The sequence below is a fragment of the Procambarus clarkii genome, chromosome 6 (assembly GCF_040958095.1).
Source record: "Procambarus clarkii isolate CNS0578487 chromosome 6, FALCON_Pclarkii_2.0, whole genome shotgun sequence".
Classification (NCBI taxonomy): Eukaryota; Metazoa; Arthropoda; class Malacostraca; order Decapoda; family Cambaridae; genus Procambarus; species Procambarus clarkii.
The window spans coordinates 45,516,367-45,543,103 of record NC_091155.1 but is presented as its reverse complement, the minus strand read 5'-3'; the positions used below and the strand labels follow the sequence as shown (position 1 = coordinate 45,543,103).

At 46.4% G+C, this 26,737-nt stretch overlaps 1 protein-coding gene across 1 annotated transcript in view; it reads right to left on the bottom strand.

The window, feature by feature from the left end:
* Window positions 1-26,737, bottom strand: part of Phb1 (prohibitin l(2)37Cc) — a 65,319-nt gene that overhangs the window by 18,028 nt on the left and 20,554 nt on the right. The window contains exons 3-5 of the mRNA XM_069308965.1: window positions 23,161-23,303; window positions 1,590-1,706; window positions 892-987 (exon numbers count right to left, since the gene is read on the bottom strand). Coding sequence (XP_069165066.1) covers window positions 892-987; window positions 1,590-1,706; window positions 23,161-23,303 — 356 coding nt within the window. The remainder of the gene's footprint in view (window positions 1-891; window positions 988-1,589; window positions 1,707-23,160; window positions 23,304-26,737) is intronic.

The window sequence follows — 26,737 nt, the reverse complement described above, 5'->3', positions numbered from 1 at the left end:
GGAAAAAATAAGTATATGGAGCACCACTTGGCAAATGGAATTTAATGTGAATAAATGCCATGTTATGGAATGTGGAATAAGAGAACAGACCCCACACAACCTATAAATTGTGAGAAATCTTTAAAGAATTCTGACAAAGTAAGGGATCTAGAGGTAGTTCTAGATAGAAAACTGTCACCTGAGGACCACATAAAGAACATTGTACAAGGAGCCTATGCTACACTTTCTAACCTCAGAATTGCTTTTAAATACATGGATGGAAAAATACTAAAGAAATTGTTCACGACTTTTGTTAGACCAAAGCTGGAATATGCAGCGGTTGCATAGTGCCCATATCTAAAGAAGCACATCAACAAACTGGAAAAGGTGCAAAGACATGCCACTAAGTGGCTCCCAGAACTGAAGGACAAGAGATACGAGGAGAGGTTAGAGGCATTCAATATGTAAAAACTAGAAGTTAGAAGAAAAAGGCAATATGATTACTGTGTACAAAATAGAAACAGGAATCGATAAAATTGATAGGGAATATTTCCTGAGACCAGGAATTTCAAGAACAAGAGGTCATAGATTTAAACTAACGAAACAAAGCTGCCGGAGAAATAATAAAATTCACTTTTGTAAACAGAGTGGTAGATGGTTGAAACAAGTTAGGTGAGAAGGGGGTGGAGGCCAAAACCGTTAGTAATTTCAAAGTGTTATATGACAAAGAGTGCTGGGAAGATGGGACAACACGAGTGTAGCTCTCATCCTGTAACTACACTCGGGTAATTACTTAGGTACAGTAATTACTACTGACATAGCTCACATAGAACTTGTGTATATCTTGTATATTGTGTATTCTTGCATACTGAGAATATCTTAGGTATTCACACTGTAGACATCCATACTAACCTTTTCAACCAAGAACTTGGCTCGCTCTGCCTCCTGCTGAGCCACCTGCTTCAACTCAACAGCCTGAGTAAATTCTTTGCCAAATGTCAGATGAGTCTGAAACAATAAGTGGTAATTACTCTCTCAATCTTAATTGGCTATTTTATAAGCATAAAATATGGTACTAAATCTAGCATATCGAGTGGTGACGGATAAAGCCTGGAAGACATACTGACACACAATTAAGCATGACAGTTCACAAATTACTTTCATTACAGTGTGAACGCCCCAGAATGACCTGCACGAGACGAGGCTGATTTGTTGCCTAAGAAATTTTGCTTTTTTAGCAAATGATGCTAACAAAGTGGCATCCCAACAACTAGGCTCGGTGGAGGCCTGGACAAATAATCCTCAGAGAATGAACATTTGTTAGCTCCACTGAACAATCTGCACTAAATACAAGCTGTTTGGAACATCCAGGAATTCATTACAGCACCGTTGGTTAGTGAGGATCCACTTCTCACTGGAACAATGAACTCAGCATGAACATTCACCAAGGAAAGTTATAGAACAATGTTAAGAGGAAGCTTGAGGCAATCACATGGTTCTAATACAGTTATGTGCAAATCCTCAATACTGCTCTTGGTTGACTGTATAGCACAATAACAATTTACTTGATACATTTTCATTACATACTTATGCATTATTTCATAACTTACAATAGATATATCATCGAGGACCAATCCAAACTGTGCAGAGCGTTCTGTAAGTTGTTCACTGACGTTGCGGGAAACCTTTTCACGTTGTGTGATGAGTTCTCCAGCATCGTATCGAGCCTGTGAAAATATTATGTGAAGATTAAGTTCGTTATAAAATTACTGACTGCGGAATTTGTTTTTAAAACTGCGCGTATCAATGCCAAAGTAACAACTACCTGCTCAATAATTTATAACCTTGGAAAATTAGAATAATCACAAATTCAAAATAAAACTAACAATTCCTAAAACATCAGATGTAATGATAACAGTTGTAGTTCACCCAATCTTGAGGTTATCTTGAGATGATTTCGGAGCTTTTTAGTGTCCCCGTGGCCCGGTCCTTGACCAGGCCTATACCCCCAGGAAGCAGCCCGTGACAGCTGACTAACACCCAGGTACCTATTTTACTGCTAGGTAACGGGCATAGAGTGAAAGAAACTCTGCCCATTGTTTCTCGCCGGCGCCCGGGATCGAACCCGGGACCACAGGATCACAAGTCCAGTGTGCTGTCCGCTCGGCCGACCAGCTCCCTATGGTGCCGGTCAGTGCTATGGTGCTATCCCACCAAACAAAATTGCTGTAGATTAAGATATTGTAGCATTAAATTACAGTACATTATTAGACTGGCAACACATACATCATCTGTAAGAAGATACTGGGAGTGCATGACCAACTTGCAAGTTGTTAAGAGCCAGTCTCAAGGAAGTAGAAGTCACAGAAGCAGTAGCTTTGCAATAACCACTGCACTGCACAGTGTGCCCTGAGGCGCCTGATAAGAAGAGCGCAAAACGCTTTTAGTTATAGGGAGATATTCAAAACTGGCCATGTACACAAGGCACACATCCTGTGCCTCAGGACTCCTGCAAACAGACGCCACCTTGAAAAAAAAAAATCGTCAGCATCCATGTTGGCTGCGAGAGCCTCAGTACTGAGAGAGCAACCAAGACTGGTGCATGCAGGGGCAGCGCACAGTACCGCTGTGCAGCTAGGGGGGGGGGGGGGGGGCACCACCACTTAGTAATGATGAATAAAATAGTAAATTATTTTGTGTTGATCATGTCATAGATGATCTTGACTGTGATAAAAGACTATATACAATGTTCAGATATCATTGAATACAATGTTAGTTATGTTATTCACGGTAGCAGGTAAAGACATAGCACCCAGCCACTGTTTCCTGCATCTACGCATCATGAAACGACCTCACGTTCCTTCACAATATAATCTTGTTGAAATTGCTTCATATTCGGGATTTTGTGACAGGAATGTGAAGATAACAGCAGTTTTGTAGCTAGTCATAGTGAGATGTGTAGAATATTGGTGGCATTGTCTAGCATCATGTAATTGCTGGCATCATCATCTTGTGGCTCCGTGCGGTGTTTGATTTCATCACCATACCCACCAGAACTGCTTATTAGTTTGTTATGGTGCATATAAATGCCGACAGTGGTATACAATGTGCATATATAGCGTAATAACAACACGAACACTGTTTGGTTGATCTAAGAATGTGTCTCACCATATATGAGCTTCACATTTTTTAGAATAGCGATGTTCCACACAATTAATACTCTCTCTCTCTTTGGACATGACTCTCGTCCATTTTTTTTATCTTGAATCATAGCTTTGGACCTGACTTGCGTCACTACAAAAATATTTGTATAAAATTAATTTTTTATGCAATCAACTTGGGGATACTTTCAAAATGAGCGCCATAAAATTCCCGTTCTCCTCGATAGGCCTATTGGCCGCGTGGGCCGTCGGCACAAGGCGTTGACCTCGTGTGTTGTTGACATCACTCGTGACCAGAACGCTCTCCCCTCGCGTCCACAACTCATGCGGTTTTGTGCATTTATATCGCTTCCCGTGTGTTCTCTAACCTTTATATACATTCCACAATGGATCCTGGTCAAGGTTCAAGCAGTGTTACTCCAAAAAAAGGGAAGGATTCATACAAAAAAGACAAGTATGTTGTATAAAAAGTACCATCGAGTGAAGCTTACACCTTCCAAGATACCCAACTTATATGACGAGTTATCAGATGTTGCGTCTGATGTAGAAGGTGAGGAAGAGTCAAGTGACTTCAACAGTGATAATTTGGATTCTGAGACAGGTATTTACGATGTATCTACTAGTGACGAAAGTAAAGATAGTGAGGAGAGTGAACCAGTTGCCCCGGCACCTCATACCCGAAAGCGTATAGGTCCTGGATGCGCTACACAGCCAGATCCTGCTAGTCCCTGGTCCACTGACAATACTCCACCAATTGTCGATGATTTCACTGCAACACTAGGCCTAACTATTCCGTCCCCCATCACCGCTCTGCAATTCATTCAATTATTTCTGACTAGAACGCTCATTGAATATTTCACCTATGAAACGAACCTGTATGCCACACACATCACGCAGCATGGTAGCGAGAGCGTAAGGAAGATGTGGGTGCCAATCACCGTCAAGGAAATGGCTAGATATATAGGTCTGTCCATGTTGATGGGAGTTTGCAAGCTACCAACAATGAGAATGTACTGGCAGACAGCCAGGCTTTGGCACACCCGTTTCTTCAATACTGTACTTTCATATCGTCAAAACAGTTTCAGCATATTGCAAAGTTTTTCCACTCATATAATAACTGCCATTCCCATAAATAATACAGACAGGTTGCTCAAAATTCGAGCAGTGATGGATTATCTGAAATCAAAATTTGCAGCAATATACGTTCTCCAGAAACAACCGAGTCTTGATGAAGGCACGATGGCATGGCTGGTTGTCTTTCAAGGTATGTAATCCGAACAAGCCTGAAAAATATGGAGTGAAACTGTACATGCTTGCGGAATCTATTTCTGGCTACATATATGACTTTGAAGTATATTGTGGAATAGGTAAAACAGTAATAGACAGTCACGGGCTTGACCGAGCCCCTAATGGACAAAATTATCATCTCTACATGGATAACTATTATAACTCAGTCAGCCTTACAGAAACTTTACGTGAACGCAAGGTTTACACATGTGGCACCATTAGATTACCATGTGGAACACCTAAGGAACTGCAATTGAAGGCAAAGGTAAAATACCATTGGATACAACGATATTTCACCGTAAAGATAACACCCATATTACACTGTGGAAAGACAAACGAGTGGTATCCGTCATTACAAACTTGCATAATGCAGACACCATGCAAGTTCAACGCAGGAAAATAATTCGCAAACGTGACGGATCATCTTCAGTAGAACAGGTAACAGTCAACAAACCAACTGCCATTTGTGACTATAATCGCTACATGAAAGGTGTAGATCACTTTGATCAAATGGTAAAATATTACCAGTTTACCAGAAAATGTCACAAGTGGGCAAAGAAGACAACGTTCTATGTTCTTCAAATGGCTCTACACAATACATTTGTATTATATAAAAACTACACAAGTGATCAAAAGAAACTAACGTTGCTGCAGTTTCAAGAGGTGGCAATATGGGCACTATTGAAGTGGGACACTGAGGATTGGCCTCTCACAACAGACACCACTTTAGAGGGTATATACCACTAAGAAACATGTAGAGGGCATATACCACTAAGAAACATGTAGAGGGCATATACCACTAAGAAACATGTAGAGGGTATATACCACTAAGAAACATGTAGAGGGTATATACCACTAAGAAACATGTAGAGGGTATATACCACTAAGAAACATGTAGAGGGTATATACCACTAAGAAACATGTAGAGGGTATATACCACTAAGAAACATGTAGAGGGTATATACCACTAAGAAACATGTAGAGGGTATATACCACTAAGAAACATGTAGAGGGTATATACCACTAAGAAACATGTAGAGGGTATATACCACTAAGAAACATGTAGAGGGTATATACCACTAAGAAACATGTAGAGGGTATATACCCCTAAGAAACATGTGGTAAGGCTGTGCGGTAAACATAAGGCTGTGTAGGGAAATAGAAATGATCTAAAGTCAAGAGACAAAGGGAGCAAAAGGTTATAAGTGAAAAAGAAAGGAACCTAAAAAAACTTTTTCTCGTATGCAAAAACAAGAACAAAAACTGCATCCAGCATCGGTCCCTTGGTTGATACCTGGTTGATGGGGTTCTGGGAGCTCTTCTACTCCCCAATCCCGGCCCGAGGCCAGGCTCGACTTGTCAGAGTCTGGTCCACCAGGCTGTTGCTTGGAGCGGCCCGCAGGGCCACATACCCACCACAGCCCGGCTGATCCGGAACTTCTCTTAGAAAACCGTCCAGTTTTCCCTTGAATATGTCCACGGTTGTTCCGGCAATATTTCTTATAGTCGCTGGGAGAACGTTGAACAACCGCAGACCTCTGATGTTTATACAGTGCTCTCTGATTGTGCCTATGGCACCTCTGCTCTTCACTGGTTCAATCTTGCATTTTCTTCCATATCGTTCACTCCAGTACGTTGTTATTTTACTGTGTAGATTTGGGACCTGACCCTCCAGTATTTTCAATGTGTATATTATTTGGTATCTCTCTCTCGTCTCCTTTCTAGAGAGTACATTTGGAGAGCTTTGAGACGATCCCAATAATTTAGGTGTTTTATCTCGTCCATGCGTGCCGTATATGTTCTCTGTATTCCCTCTATTTCAGCAATCTCTCCTGCTCTGAAGGGGGAAGTGAGTACTGAGCAGTACTCGAGACGGGACAACACAAGTGACTTGAAGAGTACAACCATTGTGATGGGATCCCTGGATTTGAAAGTTCTCTTAATCCATCCGATGATTTTTCTGGCTGACGCAATATTTGCTTGGTTATGCTCCCTAAACGTTAGATCGTTGGACATCATTATTCCCAAATCCTTGACATGCTGTTTTTCTACTATGGGAAGATTCGATTGTGTTTTGTACCCTGTATTATGTTTCAGATCCTCATTTTTGCCGTACCCGAGTACCTGAAATTTATCACTGTTAAACATCACGTTATTTTCTGCTGCCCAATCGAAAACTTTGTTGACATCTGCTTGTAGTTTTTCAATGTCTTTAGCAGAGGTAATTTTCATGCTGATTTGACATGCCCCACCAACCAGTCATCGAAGTAGATCAAGACGCAAAGACCAAGCAAACAAAGATGGTTCACCACAACCTGAGTCAAGCATGTAAAAATGCACGGGGGTATGGAGGACAACAAAAGCAGCAATCTGTTGGTATTACAAATGGGCAACCTGTAAACATGGGATATCGGGAAGAACAAATGGAACATGCAAGTACAATCACCCTAGAACGTGCAGAAACCTCCTCAATACAGGTAAATGTACCAAAAGCTGTGAATTCTTTCACCCAGAAATTTGCAAGAAATCTTTGGACAGGAAAGAGTGCGTCAATGCTGAATGTCCAGCTTTTCATATAAGAGGTACCAGGCAAAAAAAAAAACGACAGACCGCCACTATGAAAACAGCCACTACTCCATCGACCGGGATAATTTTTTAGCAAGAGGAGGAGAATGGCTAAAAATGACCAGACTCTACCACCAACTCTGTCAAATGCTAGAGAGGACGCAAACACAGTGGCCTCCTTACCAGAGCCTCAGATATTATCACCAAGTAAGGCATCCAGTTCTTCCACTAACACGATAACACCATTTATATTTGCCAACATCCAGGGTATAAAAACATGCAAATCCAACAAAGTTCACTTTATAGATGGTCTCCTTCATGAGGCAAATGCAGTGTTTGCAGCCTTAACAGAAACCCATACAAAGGACTACCATGATGGTGAAATATGGATCTCAGAGTACAATCTTTTCAGATGTGATAGGAAACACTGGCTTCAGGGTGGGGTCAGCCTCTACATCAAAGACACACTCATCTGTACTGAGCTGCTAAACACCTCAAATGATATGGTGGAAGTGCTGATAATCAAAATAGAGATTCTAAATGTAGTTATTGTCCTTGTATATAAGTCACCGGAGGCAAACCCTCAGCAGTTTAAAGACCAACTAATGTAAATAGAACACTGCTTGGAAAACCTCACAAATCCAGCTCCGAACATTATCCTGCTTGGGGACTTCAACCTACGGCACCTGAAATGGAAGCACCTGGCTAATACAGTAATATCAGAAAGAATACCAGGAAGTAGCCTAAATGAACAGGCACATGCAAATGACCTGCTACAGATGTGCGACAGGTTTGCCTTAAACCAGCAAATATTAGAACCAACTAGGAAGGAGAACACACTGGACCTCATTTTCACTAATAATGATGAATTGATCAGGAACATAATTATTACAAATACCTGTTACTCAGATCACAACTTAATTGAAGTTATGACAACCATGGGGAATAGACCTTCAAAACCAATCCAGATTCCCGGTGGAGGAGATTTCAGCAAATTCAACTTCAATAACAAACAGATAAACTGGGAGCAAATAAACCAGGACTTCACAGAAATAAACTGGGAAGATCAGCTAGAAAATGCAAACCCGAACCAGTGCCTGGAAAAAATAAGCTCAGTAGCACTAGAAATATGTTCAAACCGCATACCCCTAAGAAAAAAGAGGAAGAGATGCAGATTGGAACGGGAACGTCGTTCCCTATATAGGCGAAGAAAACGAATCACGGAACAACTTGAGTCGCACCCTATCTCAAGAACGGTGAAGAAGGTTAGGTAGAGAAATAGAAACAATTGAACTCAAGCTACAAGAATCATACAAAACCCAGGAGAGGAAAAGGCCATCAGTGAAATAGAGAGAAATCCGAAATATATTTTCTCCTATGCAAAATCAAGATCAAAAACCACATCTAGTATCGGGCCCCTGCGAAAGGAAGATGGAACTTTCACCTAAGACAACGAAGAAATGAGCGAGCTACCGTGGAAGCAGTACGACTGTTTTCAGCGAGTCATTAAACACACTAAAGATTGATAACCCAAATGAATTTTTCATGGATATGATACCAACATCAAATCATTTATCAGACGTCACCCTATCCCCACTGGATTTTGAAGAAGTCATAAACAGTATGCCTAGGCACTCTGAACCAGGCCCGGATTCTTGGAACTCCATATTCGTCCAGAATATCCGTCCAAGAATATACACGGACTTCGCAAAGGCTTTCGATAAATGTGACCATGGCGTGATAGCACACAAAATGAAGTCAATGGGAATAACCGGTAAAGTAGGACGCTGGATACTCAGTTTTCTGTCAAACAGGACTCGGCGAGTAACGGTCAACAATATACTGTAAAAGCTAGTCCAAGTGCAGTTAAAAGCTCTGTACCTCAGGGTACAGTCCTTGCACCGCTGCTTTTCCTTATTCTCATATCAGATATAGACAAAAATACAAGTCACAGCTTCGTATCATCCTTTGCAGATGACACAAAAATCAGTATAAAAATTATCTTGGCTGAAGACACTGAAAAACTTCAAGCTGATATTAATAAAGTTTTCGGCTGGGGCATCAGAAAATAACATGATGTTTAACCCTTAAAGTGCGCATCACGTCATATGATGTGTTGGACGTTGTTCCAGTCAACTGCGCATCACGTCATATGATGTGTTGGAGTACTACGCAAGATTTAAACGGCCTGCGGATACACGGGGTTCACCACACCTTCATCAGGGCTCTTTTAAACAGACGCCATTTTTAAAAAAAATCGTGGGCCAAACTCCCGGGTGTTATTGGCCTCAGTATTGAGTGAGCAACCAAGCCTGACGCACGCAGCATGAGTTAACAGCACTGCTGTTCAGCTTGTGACCACAGCATCGCCTAAAAATGGCAAAATATACTTGATCATGCTATTATGTAGCGATGATATTATTACAGAAGACCCCCACACTGTGATAAAACTGACCAGGGTTCTGATAATAGCAGGATTGTGGTGATATTTAGTGCTGTGCACCATGGAGGGAGGAGTAATGCTGTGGGAGGGAGGGTGGTGGCGATGTCTTCTGACTGTGGGGCCACCTTTTATTGACTGCACTCAGCATACCAGCTTAGTGGTTCGCTATGGTGAACACAAATGTAGATAGTTATATATAACGTGTGTATAGAGGGTATAAACAGCAAGAGAAGGTTTGGAGCCACCATTTTGGTGAGGGCGGTGTTGTTTACTGGTTACCACGATGGTCTTTGGGCACCATACCAGTTTATTTGTACAAGTATGGTGAATAAAACGGGTAGATATTTATATATAATGTGTGTATATAGCGTAATAACACCACACAGTATTGTTGGAGGAGAAATATTAGTGCGTCTGGACTTGAGGGCGGCAGCCATCAGCTGACTGTGTGAGGTCCTACGTCTTTGTGCCTTTACTCACCATACAAGCTTAGATGTACAGTTATGGTGAACAAAACATGTAGATACTTATATATAACATCTGTATATAGTGAATTATAGAAAAAACAGTATTGTGGGAGGAGAATGTGGGTGAGTCAGATGACTGGAGGGAGGGCGGGAGTGGCTGGCTGGTACACGGCAGTCACTCCTCATTACTTTTTGACTCATAATATATATAACCTGTACTTATAGTGTAATAACCGACAAAGTATTTGTTCACTGATTGATGAACATAATTGAATCAACAATATGCACACCATATTTTTGAGTACAGCGATGATTCACTCATTTTATTATATAAATATATCACACTAAACACTATTGAATAATATTACAGCAAAAAAACTATGAAAAATCAATCAGACACATTGAAATAATTAGGTAATTATCTCTTTGTGGCAACTCCGGCCTGACAGCTGGCGAGCAACAGACTGCCTGGGACGCATGCTGAGTCAGCGCCTATAATTTGCCAGACTTCCCCACCCTATAGCGGGCAATATATGCCACGTACGATTTTATTATTATTTTTCCCGTGATCAGTGAACACAAATTAACAGGTTAGGAAGAAAAAATATTTTTTTTTTTTCAAAATGACATGCGCCTGTGGGGATGACAGGATATTAAACCCTGAGCATGTTAACACTTTCGCGCTCTCGGCGCTCAAAAAACAAAAAACAAAACCCCAGATGCTTTCGGCACTTCGCGCGCCTACGCGGTAAGACCGAAAAAGTGTACACTCTTTTGACTGTCCTGACAATAATTAAAGGCGCACGTATTTAAATTTGGTATCACTGTGTTCGCAATGAAATTGTCTATATGATCATACCTATAAAATGCCGCCCAAGCATAAGGAGTATCAACACCAAATAAAAAACTATGCAGATCACTCGCCGAGAGCGCCAAACAGCAACAAAATGTTTCCACTCTCTTAATGGTTGCAAAGCCTACAGTTGTCCTACATCGCTAATTTTGGTATCATTGGAATCGCAATAAAATTCTCTACACGGACATATGCATATGAATGTATAATAAAGGTAATTGCCCACCCGCAAGAGTGTGGGAAGTGGAGAGTAGTTAGCCGCGAGCGCACTGGCGAAAACACAGGGGGGAAATCATGCTTGGAAAGTTTATACATTTATACGTTTCCTGACCCTACTTTTCTATGTACGTATTTCTTTTTTATACCAATGTGTTCGCAATAAAATTTTCTATAAGATGAAATGTATAACAATTGTACAAAGCATGTGTAAGAGAAGCGCCAAATATAGAACCACGTCGCTCAGTATGCGTTCGCGGATTAAACGAACTCATTGTTTTCGTTCGTTTGATGTTTGTCATGTTTATACTTGTTGAAACATTTTATAATTTGTATGACAGTGATCGCAGTAAAATTCCCTACACAGACATATACATAACACATACAAATATTTCCCACGTGTTGGATATATCAACGGCTAAAGGGAACCCACTGCCACACGGCCGCCACACCCAGAGCCACACCCCCGCCACACCCACCCGCCACACCCCCAAACATACTTTGTGTTTTTTTTTTACTCATAGAAGTTTATGTGATATAATATTCATTCTGGTACCAAAAAATTCGCAAATAAATTCTCTACAAAACGTATATAATATAACTTCTTATAGATAATAAAAAATTCCAAATAGGTGTACTTACCCTGTCTATGTTGATTGAAGATCAACAGTTGAGCATTTTTTCTTCACTCCACCATCTTCAGGCTTCTGATCCTGAAGTTGCTCATCTGATGTTTCTTAGATGGAGTGAAGCTGTTGGCGGTGGTTATTTTTTCTCCACCCAAAATATCTTTCTTCGGTGGTACCTTGTGTAGCAAGGCGCAGGGCACAGTGCCACATCACAAGTTTTACATCCATATCTCACGTCCCTCCTTATGCCAGACTTGAAACAAACACGGCATCTTCTTTTTTTAGCCAAGTGCACTTGTTTATGCGTCAACTTGTAGTTGAGACGCTGTTCTGAATCTATAATTCTTCTATTTCTTGGATGCACTGGAGGAATATTGTCTTCTACAGGAACCACCAAACTTGTAGTAGAATCTTCTATGAAATCCGAAACATCAAGTGGTTCTATGTCCTCAATGCCCATTTCAGAATTTGTGGTTGATGAGTTGGGTTGAGGTGTTGAGGTGAACAGAGGACGCCTCGCACCAGATGGCCCGGGTGTTGAAACTGCCGTGTCAGCAGGAGGAGCTACGCTGGCATCTATGTCGGGAACATGTGGTATAATTGTTGTTGTTGGCCATTCCTCGCTGTTCCACGCCAATAAGGCTTTTATTCCTACTGCGTGAAACTCTAATAATGTTAGTTTTTTTGTGTCTGTTGAGTAGTGGTTATACAATGCGTATGCATTGTGCATGGCCATTTGCAGAAAATAGAAAGTGATCTTCTTTGTCCATTTGTGCGTTTTTCTTGCAAACTCATAATATTTGACCATTTGATCAAAATGATCAACACCTTTCATGAACTTATTGTAATCCACTATGGCCTTGGGTTTGTTTATTTTCACAATTTCTACTCCAGTTCTCCCGTCACGTTTACGAACGCGTTTCCTGCACTGTGCTTGAGTAGTGTCGGCATTGTGGATATTGGTGATGACAGAGACGGGGCGCTTGTTCTTCCAAACTATAACAAAGGTGTTATCCTTACGCATGTATAGGGTCGTGTCGGTTGCCATTTTACCCTTTACCACTTGTTGCAGATCCTTGGGGGCGCCACGTTGGAGTCTAAGTGTGCCACATGTGTAAACACCCACTTCACGTGATTGTTCTGTTAGGCTTACCGAGTTATAGTAGTTATCCATATACAGATGATAACCCTTGTTGACTAGGGGCGCCATCAACCCCATCACGGTTTCCACTGTCGTTTTTCCAATTCCACAATACACATCAAATTTATATACAGTGCTTCCTCAGACTAATGAACCCCGCTCAATCGAATTCCCGGAAGAGCCGAACAAATTGAATTCGGTACCAAATGTTCAGTGGAACATACAAATGTTCGATTAAGTGAGGAATGTTCGTCCAAGCGGTCACCGAGGCCGAGCGTCAGAGCTGGCTGTCATCAACTATGATTCGCCAGAGTGTAAACAGTTATGTAGTGTTTTATTATCCCTACCCATTGTTTCTAGGGAGAAATGGTGATAAAAATGGTGATAAAATGGTGTCAGGGGGGCATTGGTGAGAGAGTTGTTGTCAGGAGGCAACACGTGCTCCCCCGCCCCCACCCTCCTTCCTCCACCTGACCACAGAGACCACTCACTCTCCTCTCGTCGTCAGATGCCAAGAGTCAATTTAAAATTAATTATCGCATTATCTACACTGAAAATAGCCTTTTTATTAGAAAAATGTCATATTGGAGCAATAATAATGGTGAAAATTGTAATATATACAGTACATATTTTAAACCGTTTGAACACATTTCCTTTTCACAGAATTTTTAATACAATTGGGGTGTAGATAACAGCCGGCATTGTGTGGCCGGCCGGTCGCTCCCTGAGCCATTGGGGGGGGGGGGGGGTTGTTTCCCGGATCCCTCCCTCCCTCCCTCCTCTAACAGCCTACGTACTGTACTAATATCTATTTAGAATAAATTTTGAGGAGGCCAATAAAACAAGCACAGGTCGTGTGAACGTTAGGCCTTGGTGAGGTGGCTGGCATCATTTGTGGTGGTGTCAGGGGAGGCAGGCGGTGTCAGGGGAGGCAGGTGGGGTCAGGGGAGGCAGGCGGGGTCAGGGGAGGCAGGCAGTGTCAGGGGAGGCAGGCGGTGTCAGGGGAGGCAGGCGGTGTCAGGGGAGGCAGGCGGGGTCAGGGGAGGCAGGGGGAGGCAGGTGGTGTCAGGGGAGGCAGGTGGTGTCAGGGGAGGCAGGCGGTGTCAGGGGAGGCAGGCGGTGTCAGGGGAGGCAGGCGGTGTCAGGGGAGGCAGGCGGTGTCAGGGGAGGCAGGCGGGGTCAGGGGAGGCAGGTGGGGTCAGGGGAGGCAGGTGGTGGCAGGGGGAGGCAGGTGGGGTCAGGGGAGGCAGGCGGGGTCAGGGGAGGCAGGCGGGGTCAGGGGAGGCAGGTGGGGTCAGGGGAGGCAGGTGGTGGCAGGGGGAGGCAGGCGGTGTCAGGGGAGGCAGGCGGTGTCAGGGGAGGCAGGTGGGGGTCAGGGGAGGCAGGCGGTGTCAGGGGAGGCAGGCGGTGTCAGGGGAAGCAGGTGGGGTCAGGGGAGGCAGGCGGTGTCAGGGGAGGCAGGCGGTGTCAGGGGAGGAAGGTGGGGTCAGGGGAGGCAGGCGGTGTTAGGGGAGGCAGGCGAGGTCAGGGGAGGCAGGCGGGGTCAGGGGAGGCAGGTGGTGTCAGGGGAGGCAGGTGGGGTCAGGGGAGGCAGGTGGGGTCAGGGGAGGCAGGTGGGGTCAGGGGAGGCAGGTGGGGTCAGGGGAGGCAGGTGGGGTCAGGGGAGGCAGGTGGGGTCAGGGGAGGCAGGTGGGGTCAGGGGAGGCAGGTGGGGTCAGGGGAGGCAGGTGGGGTCAGGGGAGGCAGGGGAGGCAGGTGGGGTCAGGGGAGGCAGGTGGGGTCAGGGGAGGCAGGTGGGGTCAGGGGAGGCAGGTGGGGTCAGGGGAGGCAGGTGGGGTCAGGGGAGGCAGGCGGTGTCAGGGGAGGCAGGTGGTGTCAGGGGAGGCAGGCGGTGTCAGGGGAGGCAGGCGAGGTCAGGGGAGGCAGGCGGGGTCAGGGGAGGCAGGTGGGGTCAGGGGAGGCAGGTGGGGTCAGGGGAGGCAGGCGGTGTCAGGGGAGGAAGGTGGGGTCAGGGGAGGCAGGCGGTGTCAGGGGAGGCAGGCGAGGTCAGGGGAGGAAGGTGGGGTCAGGGGAGGCAGGCGGTGTCAGGGGAGGCAGGCGAGGTCAGGGGAGGCAGGTGGGGTCAGGGGAGGCAGGTGGGGTCAGGGGAGGCAGGTGGGGTCAGGGGAGGCAGGTGGGGTCAGGGGAGGCAGGTGGGGTCAGGGGAGGCAGGTGGGGTCAGGGGAGGCAGGTGGGGTCAGGGGAGGCAGGGGAGGCAGGTGGGGTCAGGGGAGGCAGGCGGGGTCAGGGGAGGCAGGTGGGGTCAGGGGAGGCAGGTGGGGTCAGGGGAGGCAGGCGGTGTCAGGGGAGGCAGGTGGTGGAAAGAGGCAGGTGGGGTCAGTGGTGGAAGGTGTTGTCAGGGGAGGTGGAAGTGGAGAGAGAAGGGTGGTGACCACGCATGGCTGCCAAACCTCTCATTCATACTCTTATAAATCTCAATCTTAGCTGTAAAATATTTATGCCAAAATATGTTAATTTTCGTGTATTAATATACATTATTAATCATTAACACGTTTTATTGTTTCCTGAAGAAATCAATAGCTGACTTGGCATTGTGGTGTGTATGGCCGGGTACCTGGGGGAGGGGGGGGTCCTGGAGGTGTGAGGAGACCTGTCAACCCATCATTTTTTTTTGTTGGGCGAGTTGAGACGCTTCCAAGCCTGCTGCTTCAATACACGGTGTGGGTGGTGTGGTATGGTTTGGGTGGTGTGGTATGGTTTGGGTGGTGTGGCGTGGTTTGGGTGTGGGTGGGTTGGTGTGGGTGGTGTGGTTGGGTGTGGGTGGTGTGGTTGGGTGTGGGGGAATGATGTGGGTGGTGTGGGGTGTGTGGGGGATGATGTGGGTGGTGGTGTGGGGTGTGTGGGGTGTGTGGGTGGTGGTGTGGGGTGTGTGGGTGGTGGTGTGGGGAGTGTGGGTGGTGGGGGCGAATGGTGTTAGTGGTGTTGGGGATGGTGTGGGGGTGTGGGGGATGGTGTGGGTGGTGTGGGGGATGGTGTGGGTGGTGTGGGGGATGGTGTGGGTGGTGTGGGGGATGGTGTGGGGGGTGTGGGGGATGGTGTGGGAGTGTGGGGGATGGTGTGGGTGGTGTGGGGGATGGTGTGGGTGGTGTGGGGGATGGTGTGGGGGTGTGGGGGATGGTATGGGTGGTGTGGGGGAAGGTGTGGATGGTGTGGGGGATGATGTGGGTGGTGTGGGTGGTGGTGTGGGGTGTGTGGGGGATGGTGTGGGTGGTGGTGTGGGGTGTGTGGGTGGTGGGGGCGAATGGTGTTAGTGGTGTTGGGGATGGTGTGGGGGTGTGGGGGATGGTGTGGGGGATGGTGTGGGGGATGGTGTGGGTGGTGTGGGGGATGGTGTGGGGGTGTGGGGGATGGTGTGGGGGTGTGGGGGATGGTGTGGGTGGTGTGGGGGATGGTGTGGGTGGTGTGGGGGATGGTGTGGGTGGTGTGGGGGATGGTGTGGGGGTGTGGGGGATGGTGTGGGGGTGTGGGGGATGGTGTGGGGGATGGTTTGGGTGGTGTGGGGGATGGTTTGGGTGGTGTGGGGGAAGGTGTGGATGGTGTGGGGGATGATGTGGGTGGTGTGGGTGGTGGTGTGGGGTGTGTGGGGGATGGTGTGGGTGGTGGTGTGGGGTGTGTGGGTGGTGGTGTGGGGAGTGTGGGTGGTGGGGGCGAATGGTGTTAGTGGTGTGGGGGATGGTGTGGGTGGTGTGGGGGATGGTGTGGGTAGTGTAGAGGATGGTGTGGGTGGTGTGGGGGGTGGTGTGGGGGATGGTGTGGGTGGTGTGGGGGATGGTGTGGGTGGTGTGGGGGATGGTGTGGGTGGTGTGGGGGATGGTGTGGGTGGTGTGGGGGATGGTGTGGGTGGTGTGGGGGATGGTGTGGGTGGTGTGGGGGATGGTGTGGGTGGTGTGGGGGATGGTGTGGGTGGTGTGGGAGATGGTGTGGGTGGTGTGGGGGATGGTGTGGGTGGTGTGGGGGATGGTGTGGGTGGTGTGGGGGATGGTGTGGGTGGTGTGGGGGATGGTGTGGGTGGTGTGGGGGATGGTGTGGGTGGTGTGGGGGATGGTGTGGGTGGTGTGGGGGATGGTGTGAGTGGGGTGGGGGATGGTGTGAGTGGGGTGGGGGATGGTGTGAGTGGGGAGGGGGATGGTGTGGGTGGTGTGGGGGATAGTGTGGGTGGTGTGGGGGATGGTGTGGGTGGTGTGGGGGATGGTGTGGGTGGTGTGGGGGATGGTGTGGGTGGTGTGGGGGTTGGTGTGGGTGGTGTGGGGGATGGTGTGGGTGGTGTGGGAGATGGTGTGGGTGGGGTGGAGGATGGTGTGAGTGGGGTGGGGGATGGTGGGGGATGGTGTGGGGGATAGTGTGGGTGGTGTGGGGGATGGTGTGGGTGGTGTGGGGGATGGTGTGGGTGGTGTGGGGGATGGTGTGGGTGGTGTGGGGGATGGTGTGGGTGGTGTGGGGGATGGTGTGGGTGGTGTGGGAGATGGTGTGGGTGGGGTGGAGGATGGTGTGAGTGGGGTGGGGGATGGTGATTCTCGCATCTCAGATTATTATTGACACCAAAAGAGCATGAAAGATATTATAATGAAGCACCACACAACAAAGAAACAAACTAATGTGTCCTGGCATATGTTTAAAAAAAAAAAAAATAAGAAGGTTGTTGGGGCCGTCCGGATGGAACGAATTCCGCACTGGAACGAATCGGCTTCACCCCATATAGTTCGTTCAAGTGAGGACACACTGTATGTAGCCTGATGTCCCTTCGGCCAACATATAAAATTTTACACCATATTTATCAGGCTTGTTGGGATTGTAGACCTTGAAAGAGAGGCGGCCGCGCCATGCCATTGTACCCTCATTGAGACTCAATTCTTTTTTGGGGATATATACAGATGCAAATTTTTCTGAAAAATAGTCCATTAGTGGTCTCACTTTTATCAGTCGGTCACTATTATTCACTGTAACGCCTTTTTTGTTATACATGTGGAAGAACTTAGAAATGTGTTCGAACCGAGCAGACGACATAAACAAGTTGAAGAATCGACAATGCCACATCTGATTCGTCTGCCAGTACATCCTCATTGTAGGCATCTTCACTATGCCCATCAGTATGCACAGGGCCAAATATCGGGCCATTTCTTTCACCGACACTGGTTTCCACGTGTTTCTTGCCGAGTCAGCCATGAGATGTATGATGTGTGTGGCATGCAAATTGGTTTCATACGCTAAGTATTCAACCACTGCTCTAGTGAAAAACAGTTGTAAAAACTGCAATGGAGTAGCAGGTAGTGGAATTGTTAGGCCAGGGGTTGCAGTAAAGTCATCAACGATGGGAGGAGTATTGCTACGATTCCACTCATCACCCAGCCTAGCCCTCTTTGGTACCGGACACGTGCGGTTTCCGCGTGGCGGGGCAGGGGCTTCTTCTTCACTCTCATCCTCACTCTCACTTGAAATATCATCAGTTGTGGAAACCTCATATAACATATCATTTTCAGGTTCGTCAGCCTCAAATTCATCATCAGAAGACCCTGAAAAGGCTTCAACAACGTCGGGAATCTTGGATGGAGTGAGCTTGACCCCACGATACAGATCGTGAATCATGGCGATCTCTTCTGCTTTCCTAGATTTCCTACCTTCTTTTGCGTTCCACTGCTTGTTCCTGGTGCAGCTTCCATGTTGAAGGTATTGAATTGGTTTTAGGTACACAAGAACGGAAACGAAACGGAAATAAATGCGTAAAACGGGTCACGTTTGCCGCGAGAGGGGAGCGCAGTGTGGGCACTTGTGGTGTCAACAAAACAATGGGCCGACCACGTGACCGGGTAGGCCGAGATGCCATGTGTTCGGTGAGGGAGAACGGGAATTTCATGGCGAAAAATCTGAGAGTATCCCCATCCAGTTCGGTTAGAAAATGGAATTTATACAAATATTTTTTCGATGGACTACAGGCGTAGTCTGTTATGCGGAAACGTAAGAAAATACGGTGACGACTCATGAATAATCTAAAGCGCGAAAGTGTTAAGGGTTAACAGTGATAAATTCCAGGTACTCAGGTACGGTAAAAATGAAGACCTTAAGCATAATACAGAGTACAAAACACAATCAAATGTACCCATAGTAGGAAAACAGCATGTAAAGGATTTGGGAATAATAATGTCTGACGACCTAACGTTTAAGGAGCATAACCAAGCAAATATTGCAACAGCCAGAAAAATGATAGGATGGATTACGAGAACTTTCAAATCTAGGGATCCAATCTCAATGGTTGTACTCTTCAAGTCACTTGTGTTGTCCCGTCTTGAGTACTGCTCAGTACTCACTTCCCCCCCTTCAGAGCAGGAGAGATTGCTGAAATAGAGGGAATACAGAGAACATATACGGCATGCATAGACGCAATAAAGCACCTAAATTATTGGGATCGACTCAAAGCCCTCCAAATGTACTCACTAGAAAGAAGACGAGAGATATCAAATAATATACACCTGGAAAATACTGGAGGGCCAAGTACCAAATCTACACAGTAAAATAACAACGTACTGGAGTGAATGATATGGAAGAAAATGCAGAATAGAACCAGTGAAGAGCAGAGGTGCCATAGGCACAATCAGAGAACACTGTACAAACATCAGAGGTCCGCGGTTGTTCAACGTCCTCCCAGCAAGCATAAGAAATATTGCCGGAACAACCGTGGACATTTTCAAGAGGAAACTAGATTTATTCCTCCAAGGAGTGCCGGACCAACCGGGCTGTGGTGGGTATGTGGGCCTGCGGGCCGTTCCACGCAACAGCCTAGTGGACCAAACTCTCACAAGTCAAGCCTGGCCTCGGGCCGGGCTTGGGGAGTAGAAGAACTCTCAGAACCCCATCAACCAGGTATCATATATCAGACATCCCCCTATCCCCACTGGATTTTGAAGAAGCCATAAACAGTATGCCTATGCACTCTGCACCAGGCCCGGATTCTTGGAACTCCATATTCATCAAGAACTGTAAAAAACCACTATCGCAGGCCCTCCACATTCTGTGGAGACAAAGCCTAGATACTGGCGTTATCCCTGATATACTAAAAACAGCAGAGATAGCACCACTCCATAAAGGAGGAAATAAGGCAGAGGCAAAAAATTACAGACCGATAGCACTAACATCGCACATCACAAAATTTTTTGAGAGTGCTAAGAAGTAAGATCACAAAATACATGGAATCCCAGCACCTCCATAACCCCGGACAACATGGTTTCAGAACAGGGCGCTCTTGCCTGTTGCAGTTGCTGGACCACTATGATATGGCATTAGATGCTATGGAAGACAAACAAAACGAGGATGTAATTTACACAGATTTCGCAAAAGCTTTTGATAAATGTGACCATGGTGTTATTGCACATAAAATGAGTTCAAAAGGAATTACCGGAAAAATAGGCAGATGGATCTACAATTTCCTGACTAACAGAACCCAATGTGTAATAGTCAATAAAATAAAATCCAGCCCATCAACCGTGAAGAGCTCAGTCCCCGAGGGTACTGTGCTTGTTCCAGTACTTTTTCTCATCCTCATATCGGACATAGACAAGAACACAACCTATAGCACTGTATCATCCTTTGCAGATGACACTAGGATCTTCATGAGAGTAGGCCACATAGAGGACACGGCAAACCTCCAATCAGATGTAGCTCAGGTCTTTCTATGGGCTACAGAAAATAATAGGGTGTTTAACGAAGATAAGTTCCAGCTCATGCGCTATGGAAAAAATGAAAATATAAAAACAGAAACCACGTACAAAACTCAGGCAAATCATAACATAGAACGAAAAGGCAATGTAAAGGATCTGGGTGTACTCATGCCGGAAGACCTTGCCTTTAAAGAACACAATAAAGTAGCCGTCACAACTGCAAGAAAAATGACAGGTTGGGTAACAAGAACTTTTCACACTAGAGATGCTATACCGATGATGATACTTTTCAAAACGCTTGTGCTCTCTAGAGTAGAGTACTGCTGCACAATGACAGCCCCTTTCAAAGCTGGAGAAATTGCTGATCTGGAGAGCATGCAGAGATCCTTTACTGCTAGAATCCACTCGGTAAAACATCTAAACTATTGGGACCGACTAAAGAGCTTAAATCTGTACTTCCTTGAGCGCAGGTGGGAGAGATACATAATAATTTACACGTGGAAAATATTAGAAGGGCTGGTCCTAAACCTGCACACAAATAACATTACATGAGACCAAAAGACATGGCAGGATGTGCAGAATACCCCCGTTAAAAAGCAGAGCTGCAACAGGTACTCTGAGAGAGAACTCTATCAACATCAGAGGCCCGAGACTGTTCAACACGGTTCCGCTACACACAAGGGACATAACTGGCAAACCCCCTCACAGTGTTCAAGAGAGAACTGGATAAGCACCTCCAAAGGATACCTGATCAACCAGGCTGTGACTCATACGTCAGGCTGCGAGCAGCCGCGGGGACGCTAAGCCCCGGAAGCACCCCAAGGTAACCTCAAGGTAACCCTGTCGCACTCCCATGAAACCTAACCAATCCTTGAACTCCGGGAGGTTGTTTCGACCATGCTCAAAAGAACTCACTCCAAGATGGATGGAAAGGAACGAGGCTTGTCCCACCAGACCAGAACCACCCACAGGAGGCAGGGTTGCCCAATGCCACCGAAGGCCGTGCGAAACAACCCGAAAAGCCCACAAATCGTGGGACCAGGCGTGGGCAAACAGAGCCAGTCACGTCCCCCCCTCAATTCCCCATCAAAGGAGTGGCCTATAAAAGGGCCAACGCAAACTTAGAGAACCAGACCCCCCCAGTGCAGTGAGCACCGAGCCTACTGGCCAAAGAGGATGGCATCAAGGATCCGGCCGCTGACTCTGAAGCTGACACCACAAGTCTATTTGGTGGTGGGGGACGATGGGGAGGTATTTGGGGGTGGGGGATGATGGGGAGGTATTTGGCGGTGGGGGACGATGGGGAGGTATTTGGCGGTGGGGGACGATGGGGAGGTATTTGGCGGTGGGGGATGATGGGGAGGTATTTGGCGGTGGGGGACGATGGGGAGGTATTTGGCGGTGGGGGACGATGGGGAGGTATTTGGCAGTGGGGGACGATGGAGAGGTATTTGGCGGTGGGGGACGATGGGGAGGTATTTGGCGGTGGGGGACGATGGGGAGGTATTTGGCGGTGGGGGACGATGGGGAGGTATTTGGCGGTGGGGGACGATGGAGAGGTATTTGGTGGTGGGGGACGATGGAGAGGTATTTGGTGGTGGGGGACAATGGAGAGGTATTTGGTGGTGGGGGACGATGGGGAGGTATTTGGTGGTGGGGGACGATGGGGAGGTATTTGGTGGTGGGGGATGATGGAGAGGTATTTGGTGGTGGGGGATGATGGAGAGGTATTTGGTGGTGGGGGATGATGGAGAGGTATTTGGTGGTGGGGGATGATGGAGAGGTATTTGGTGGTGGGGGATGATGGAGAGGTATTTGGGGGTGGGGATGATGGGGGAATTTGGTGGTGGGGGACGATTGGGGGGGGGGGGGGGGAATATTTAATAGTGGGGATAATAGGGGATATTTGGAGATGAGACTGATGGGGGAGGGGGGGAGGGAGATATTTGGTGGTGGAAATAATAAGGGGTATTTGGTGGCAGGGGTGGTAAGGGGGTACGTGGAGGTGGGGTGAACCCAGGGTACATGGACGCGAGGGTGAACCCCAGGGTATACAGAGGTGGGGGTGAACCCAGGGTGTATGGACGTGAGGGTGAACCCAGGGTATGTGGAGGTGAACCCCAGGGTGTATGGATGTAAGGGTGAACCCAGGGTAGGTGGGAGTGAACCCAAGGTAGGTGGGGGTGAACCCAAGGTAGGTGGGGGTGAACCCAAGGTAGGTGGGGGTGAACCCAAGGTAGGTGGGGGTGAACCCAAGGTAGGTGGGGGTGAACCCAAGGTAGGTGGGGGTGAACCCAAGGTAGGTGGGGGTGAACCCAAGGTAGGTGGGGGTGAACCCAAGGTAGGTGGGGGTGAACCCAAGGTAGGTGGGGGTGAACCCAAGGTAGGTGGGGGTGAACCCAGGGTAGGTGGGGGTGAACCCAAGGTAGGTGGGGGTGAACCCAAGGTAGGTGGGGGTGAACCCAAGGTAGGTGGGGGTGAACCCAGGGTAGGTGGGGGTGAACCCAAGGTAGGTGGGGGTGAACCCAGAGTAATGAACCGAGACTCGAGCCTTGCTTCATTACCAGGTTATGAAACCATGTTGAACATGAGCAATGAATATTTTTGTCATTTTACTGCAATATAATTAATAATCATGGATTAGAGTACTCTTAAGTACACAGTCATGTGATTATCAGAGAAGCAAAACATTAAAACCACAAACACATACCACAACAGCTTTCAGAACTTCATTTGTGATGGAAGGAAGGACACGATCTTCATAATCAACGCCTAGTGTAGTGTAGATCTTGGGAAGTTCAAGACTCATTGGATGGAACAGCACTCGGAGAGTGATGTTCACAGTCTGTAAATCTGTTGAATAAAGGCAAAATCTTTCATTCCTTCATAATTAATTAATTTTCCTAACAGATAAACCAATAAACTTATAAAAACAAAATTCCTCAGAATACATGGCAGTGAGAACCCTAGAAGCGGCAACACAAAAACCACACAGACGCCTTATAACTACTGTAATCATTGTTTATATATTACTTATATAATACATTATAAACTCAATGTACTTCTTAATAAAACAAATAAATCAAAGGCCGGTGTGAGGATATTAACAACACCTTTGGAGTGAAGCGTGGCGATATCGACGCCATATATGGAAGTGCACCACAACCCCAAAGCTTTTAGGTGTGGCAAGGTCAGTACCATCTGTGGAATGCTCCTGATCATAACCCATTTAGGTGATAGATCGATGACAATGCCCTCTGGTGAGGGAGGTGATTATATCAACGCCATCTATTGCATGCACCCAATCATATTTTCTGTTTCCCGGTGAAAGTCTGTCATCCTATGTTAGCCTGGCATACTTTCTGTCTTGCTAATGACTTATCTCCACAGAAGTGACAAGGAGGGTGTCTTGTACTCTAGAAGGCAGTTCACCCAGGGCAGTCCACCCGACTTGTTCCAAGTAGGACAAGTGGCCGCTGTGTAAAGACAGTGCTTTGTCTTTGAAGTGTTATTGGTTGGACCAATGTACCCGGGATTGGCCAAGTGGATCTACAAGATGACAATACTGTACTGGCAATATGTTGAGAAGTTCTGCTAACGTGTTGCTGGATACTTCTGCTAGCGTGCTGCTGGATACTTCTGCCAGGGTGTTGGTAGAGACCTCTGAACGTGTTATTTGTGACCCCTGTCAGCGTGTTGAAGACCTCTGCCAGCGTGTTTCTGGAGAGAAGATGTTGGGTATTTGGACACTGATGTTACAGTATAGGACTGGCTCATGTTATGAGTAGGGCGTACTCGCCAGTGTGAGGACCATTGAACGTGGATGACGTATAACAGAAGATAGAGTCGACTCACTGGGATAGAAGACTGCAGAATCTATTGCATTAGTGTACTGTGTGAAAGTGGCATTCGCAGTGTACATGTGTACACAGTATATAGCGATATTATAATATTGGTGAAGGTGCAGATTAGTATTGTTTAGCCCATTTTTATTTTTCACGGTTACTTGTTACTGCCACTTCTTGATAACTTACCACTGGCTTGGGGTGGGATCAATGAAGAAGAGCCACTAAACGCATCTTAACACTTTCGCGCTTTAGATTAGAGATAACTCGTCGCCGTTTTTTCTTACGATTCCGCATAACAGCCTACTTTTCTCGTCCATCGAAAAAATATTTCTATAAATTCCATTTTTTAACCGAAATGGATGGGGATACTCAGATTTTTCTCCATGAAATTCCCGTTCTCCCTCACCGAACACATGGCATCTTGGCCTACCCGGTCACGTGGTATACCACATGTTCCCGACATAGATGCCAGCGCAGCTCCTCCTGCTGACGCAGCAGTTTCAACACCCAAGCCCATCTGGTGCGAGGCGTCCTCTGTTCACCTCAACACCTCAAGCCCACTCATCAACCACAAATTCTGAAATGGACATTGAGGACATAGAACCACTTGATGTTTCTGATTTCATAGAAGATTCTACTACAAGTTCGGTGGTTCCTGTAGAAGACAATATTCCTCCAGTGCATCCAAGAAATACAAGAATTATAGATTCAGAACAACGTCTCAACTACAAGTTGACGCATGAACTCGTGCACTTGGCTAAAAAAAGAAGATGCCGTGTTTGTTTCAAGTCTGGCAAAAGGAGGGACGTGATATATGGATGTAAAACTTGTGATGTGGCACTGTGCGCTGCGCCTTGCTACACAAGGTACCACCGAAGAAAGATATTTTGGGTGGAGAAAAAATAACCACCGGCAACAGCTTCACTCCACCTAAGAAACATCAGATGAGCAACTTCAGGATCAGAAGCCTGAAGATGGTGGAGTGAAGAAAAAATGCTCAACTGTTGATCTTCAATCAACATAGACAGGGTAAGTACACCTATTTGGAATTTTTTTATCATCTATAAGAAGTTATATTATATACGTTTTGTAGAGAATTTATTTGCGAATTTTTTGGTACCAGAATGATTATTATATCACAAACTTCTATGAGTAAAAAAAAAAAAACACAAAGTATGTTTGGGGGTGTGGCGGGTGGGTGTGGCTCTGGGTGTGGCGGCCGTGTGGCAGTGGGTTCCCTTTAGCCGTTGATATATCCAACACGTGGGAAATATTTGTATGTGTTATGTATATGTCTGTGTAGGGAATTTTACTGCGATCACTGTCATACAAATTATAAAATGTTTCAACAAGTATAAACATGACAAACATCAAACGAACGAAAACAATGAGTTCGTTTAATCCGCGAACGCATACTGAGCGACGTGGTTCTATATTTGGCGCTTCTCTTACACATGCTTTGTACAAATGTTATACATTTCATCTTATAGAAAATTTTATTGCGAACACATTGGTATAAAAAAGAAATACGTACATAGAAAAGTAGGGTCAGGAAACGTATAAATGTATAAACTTTCCAAGCATGATTTCCCCCTCGTGTTTTCGCCAGTGCGCTCGCGGCTAACTACTCTCCACTTCACACACTCTTGCGGGTGGGCAATTACCTATATTAAACATTCATATGCACATGTCCGTGTAGAGAATTTTATTGCGATTCCAATGATACCAAAATTAGCGATGTAGGACAACTGTAGGCTTCGCAACTATTAAGAGAGTGGAAACATTTTGTTGCTGTTTGGCGCTCTCGGCGAGTGATCTGCATAGTTTTTTATTTGGCGTTGATACTCCTTATGCTTGGGCGGCATTTTATAGACAATTTCATTGCGAACACAGTGACACCAAATTTAAATACGTGCGCCTTCAATTATTGTCAGGACAGTCAAAAGAGTGTACACTTTTTCGGTCTTACCGCGTAGGCGCGCGAAGTGCCGAAAGCATCTGGGGTATTGATTTTTTTTGAGCGCCGAGAGCGCGAAAGTGTTAAAAGGTTATCTTGAGATGATTTCGGGGCTTAGTGTTCCTGCGGCCCAGTCCTCAACCAGGCCTTCTTTTTTACACATATTCCCAGGAAGCAGCCCATAGCAGCTGTAACTTTCAGGTACCTATTTACTGCTAGGTGAACAGGTACATCAGGGTAAAAGAAACTGCCCGTTTGTTTCCACCTCCGCTGGGGATCGAACCCGGAACCTTAGGACTACGAATCCCGAGAGCTGTTCACTCAGCCTTCAGGCCCCCATAAGCAGTGATTGAGATAAAGAACCTGGTTATCAAGCAGGTATCAAGAAGGTGATACCAGGTACTGGCCCAGTGAGTCAATAACAGCCAGACAAAATTTTATGCCAGAAACTTTAGTGCACTACAAGGAAAAAACATTTTCTG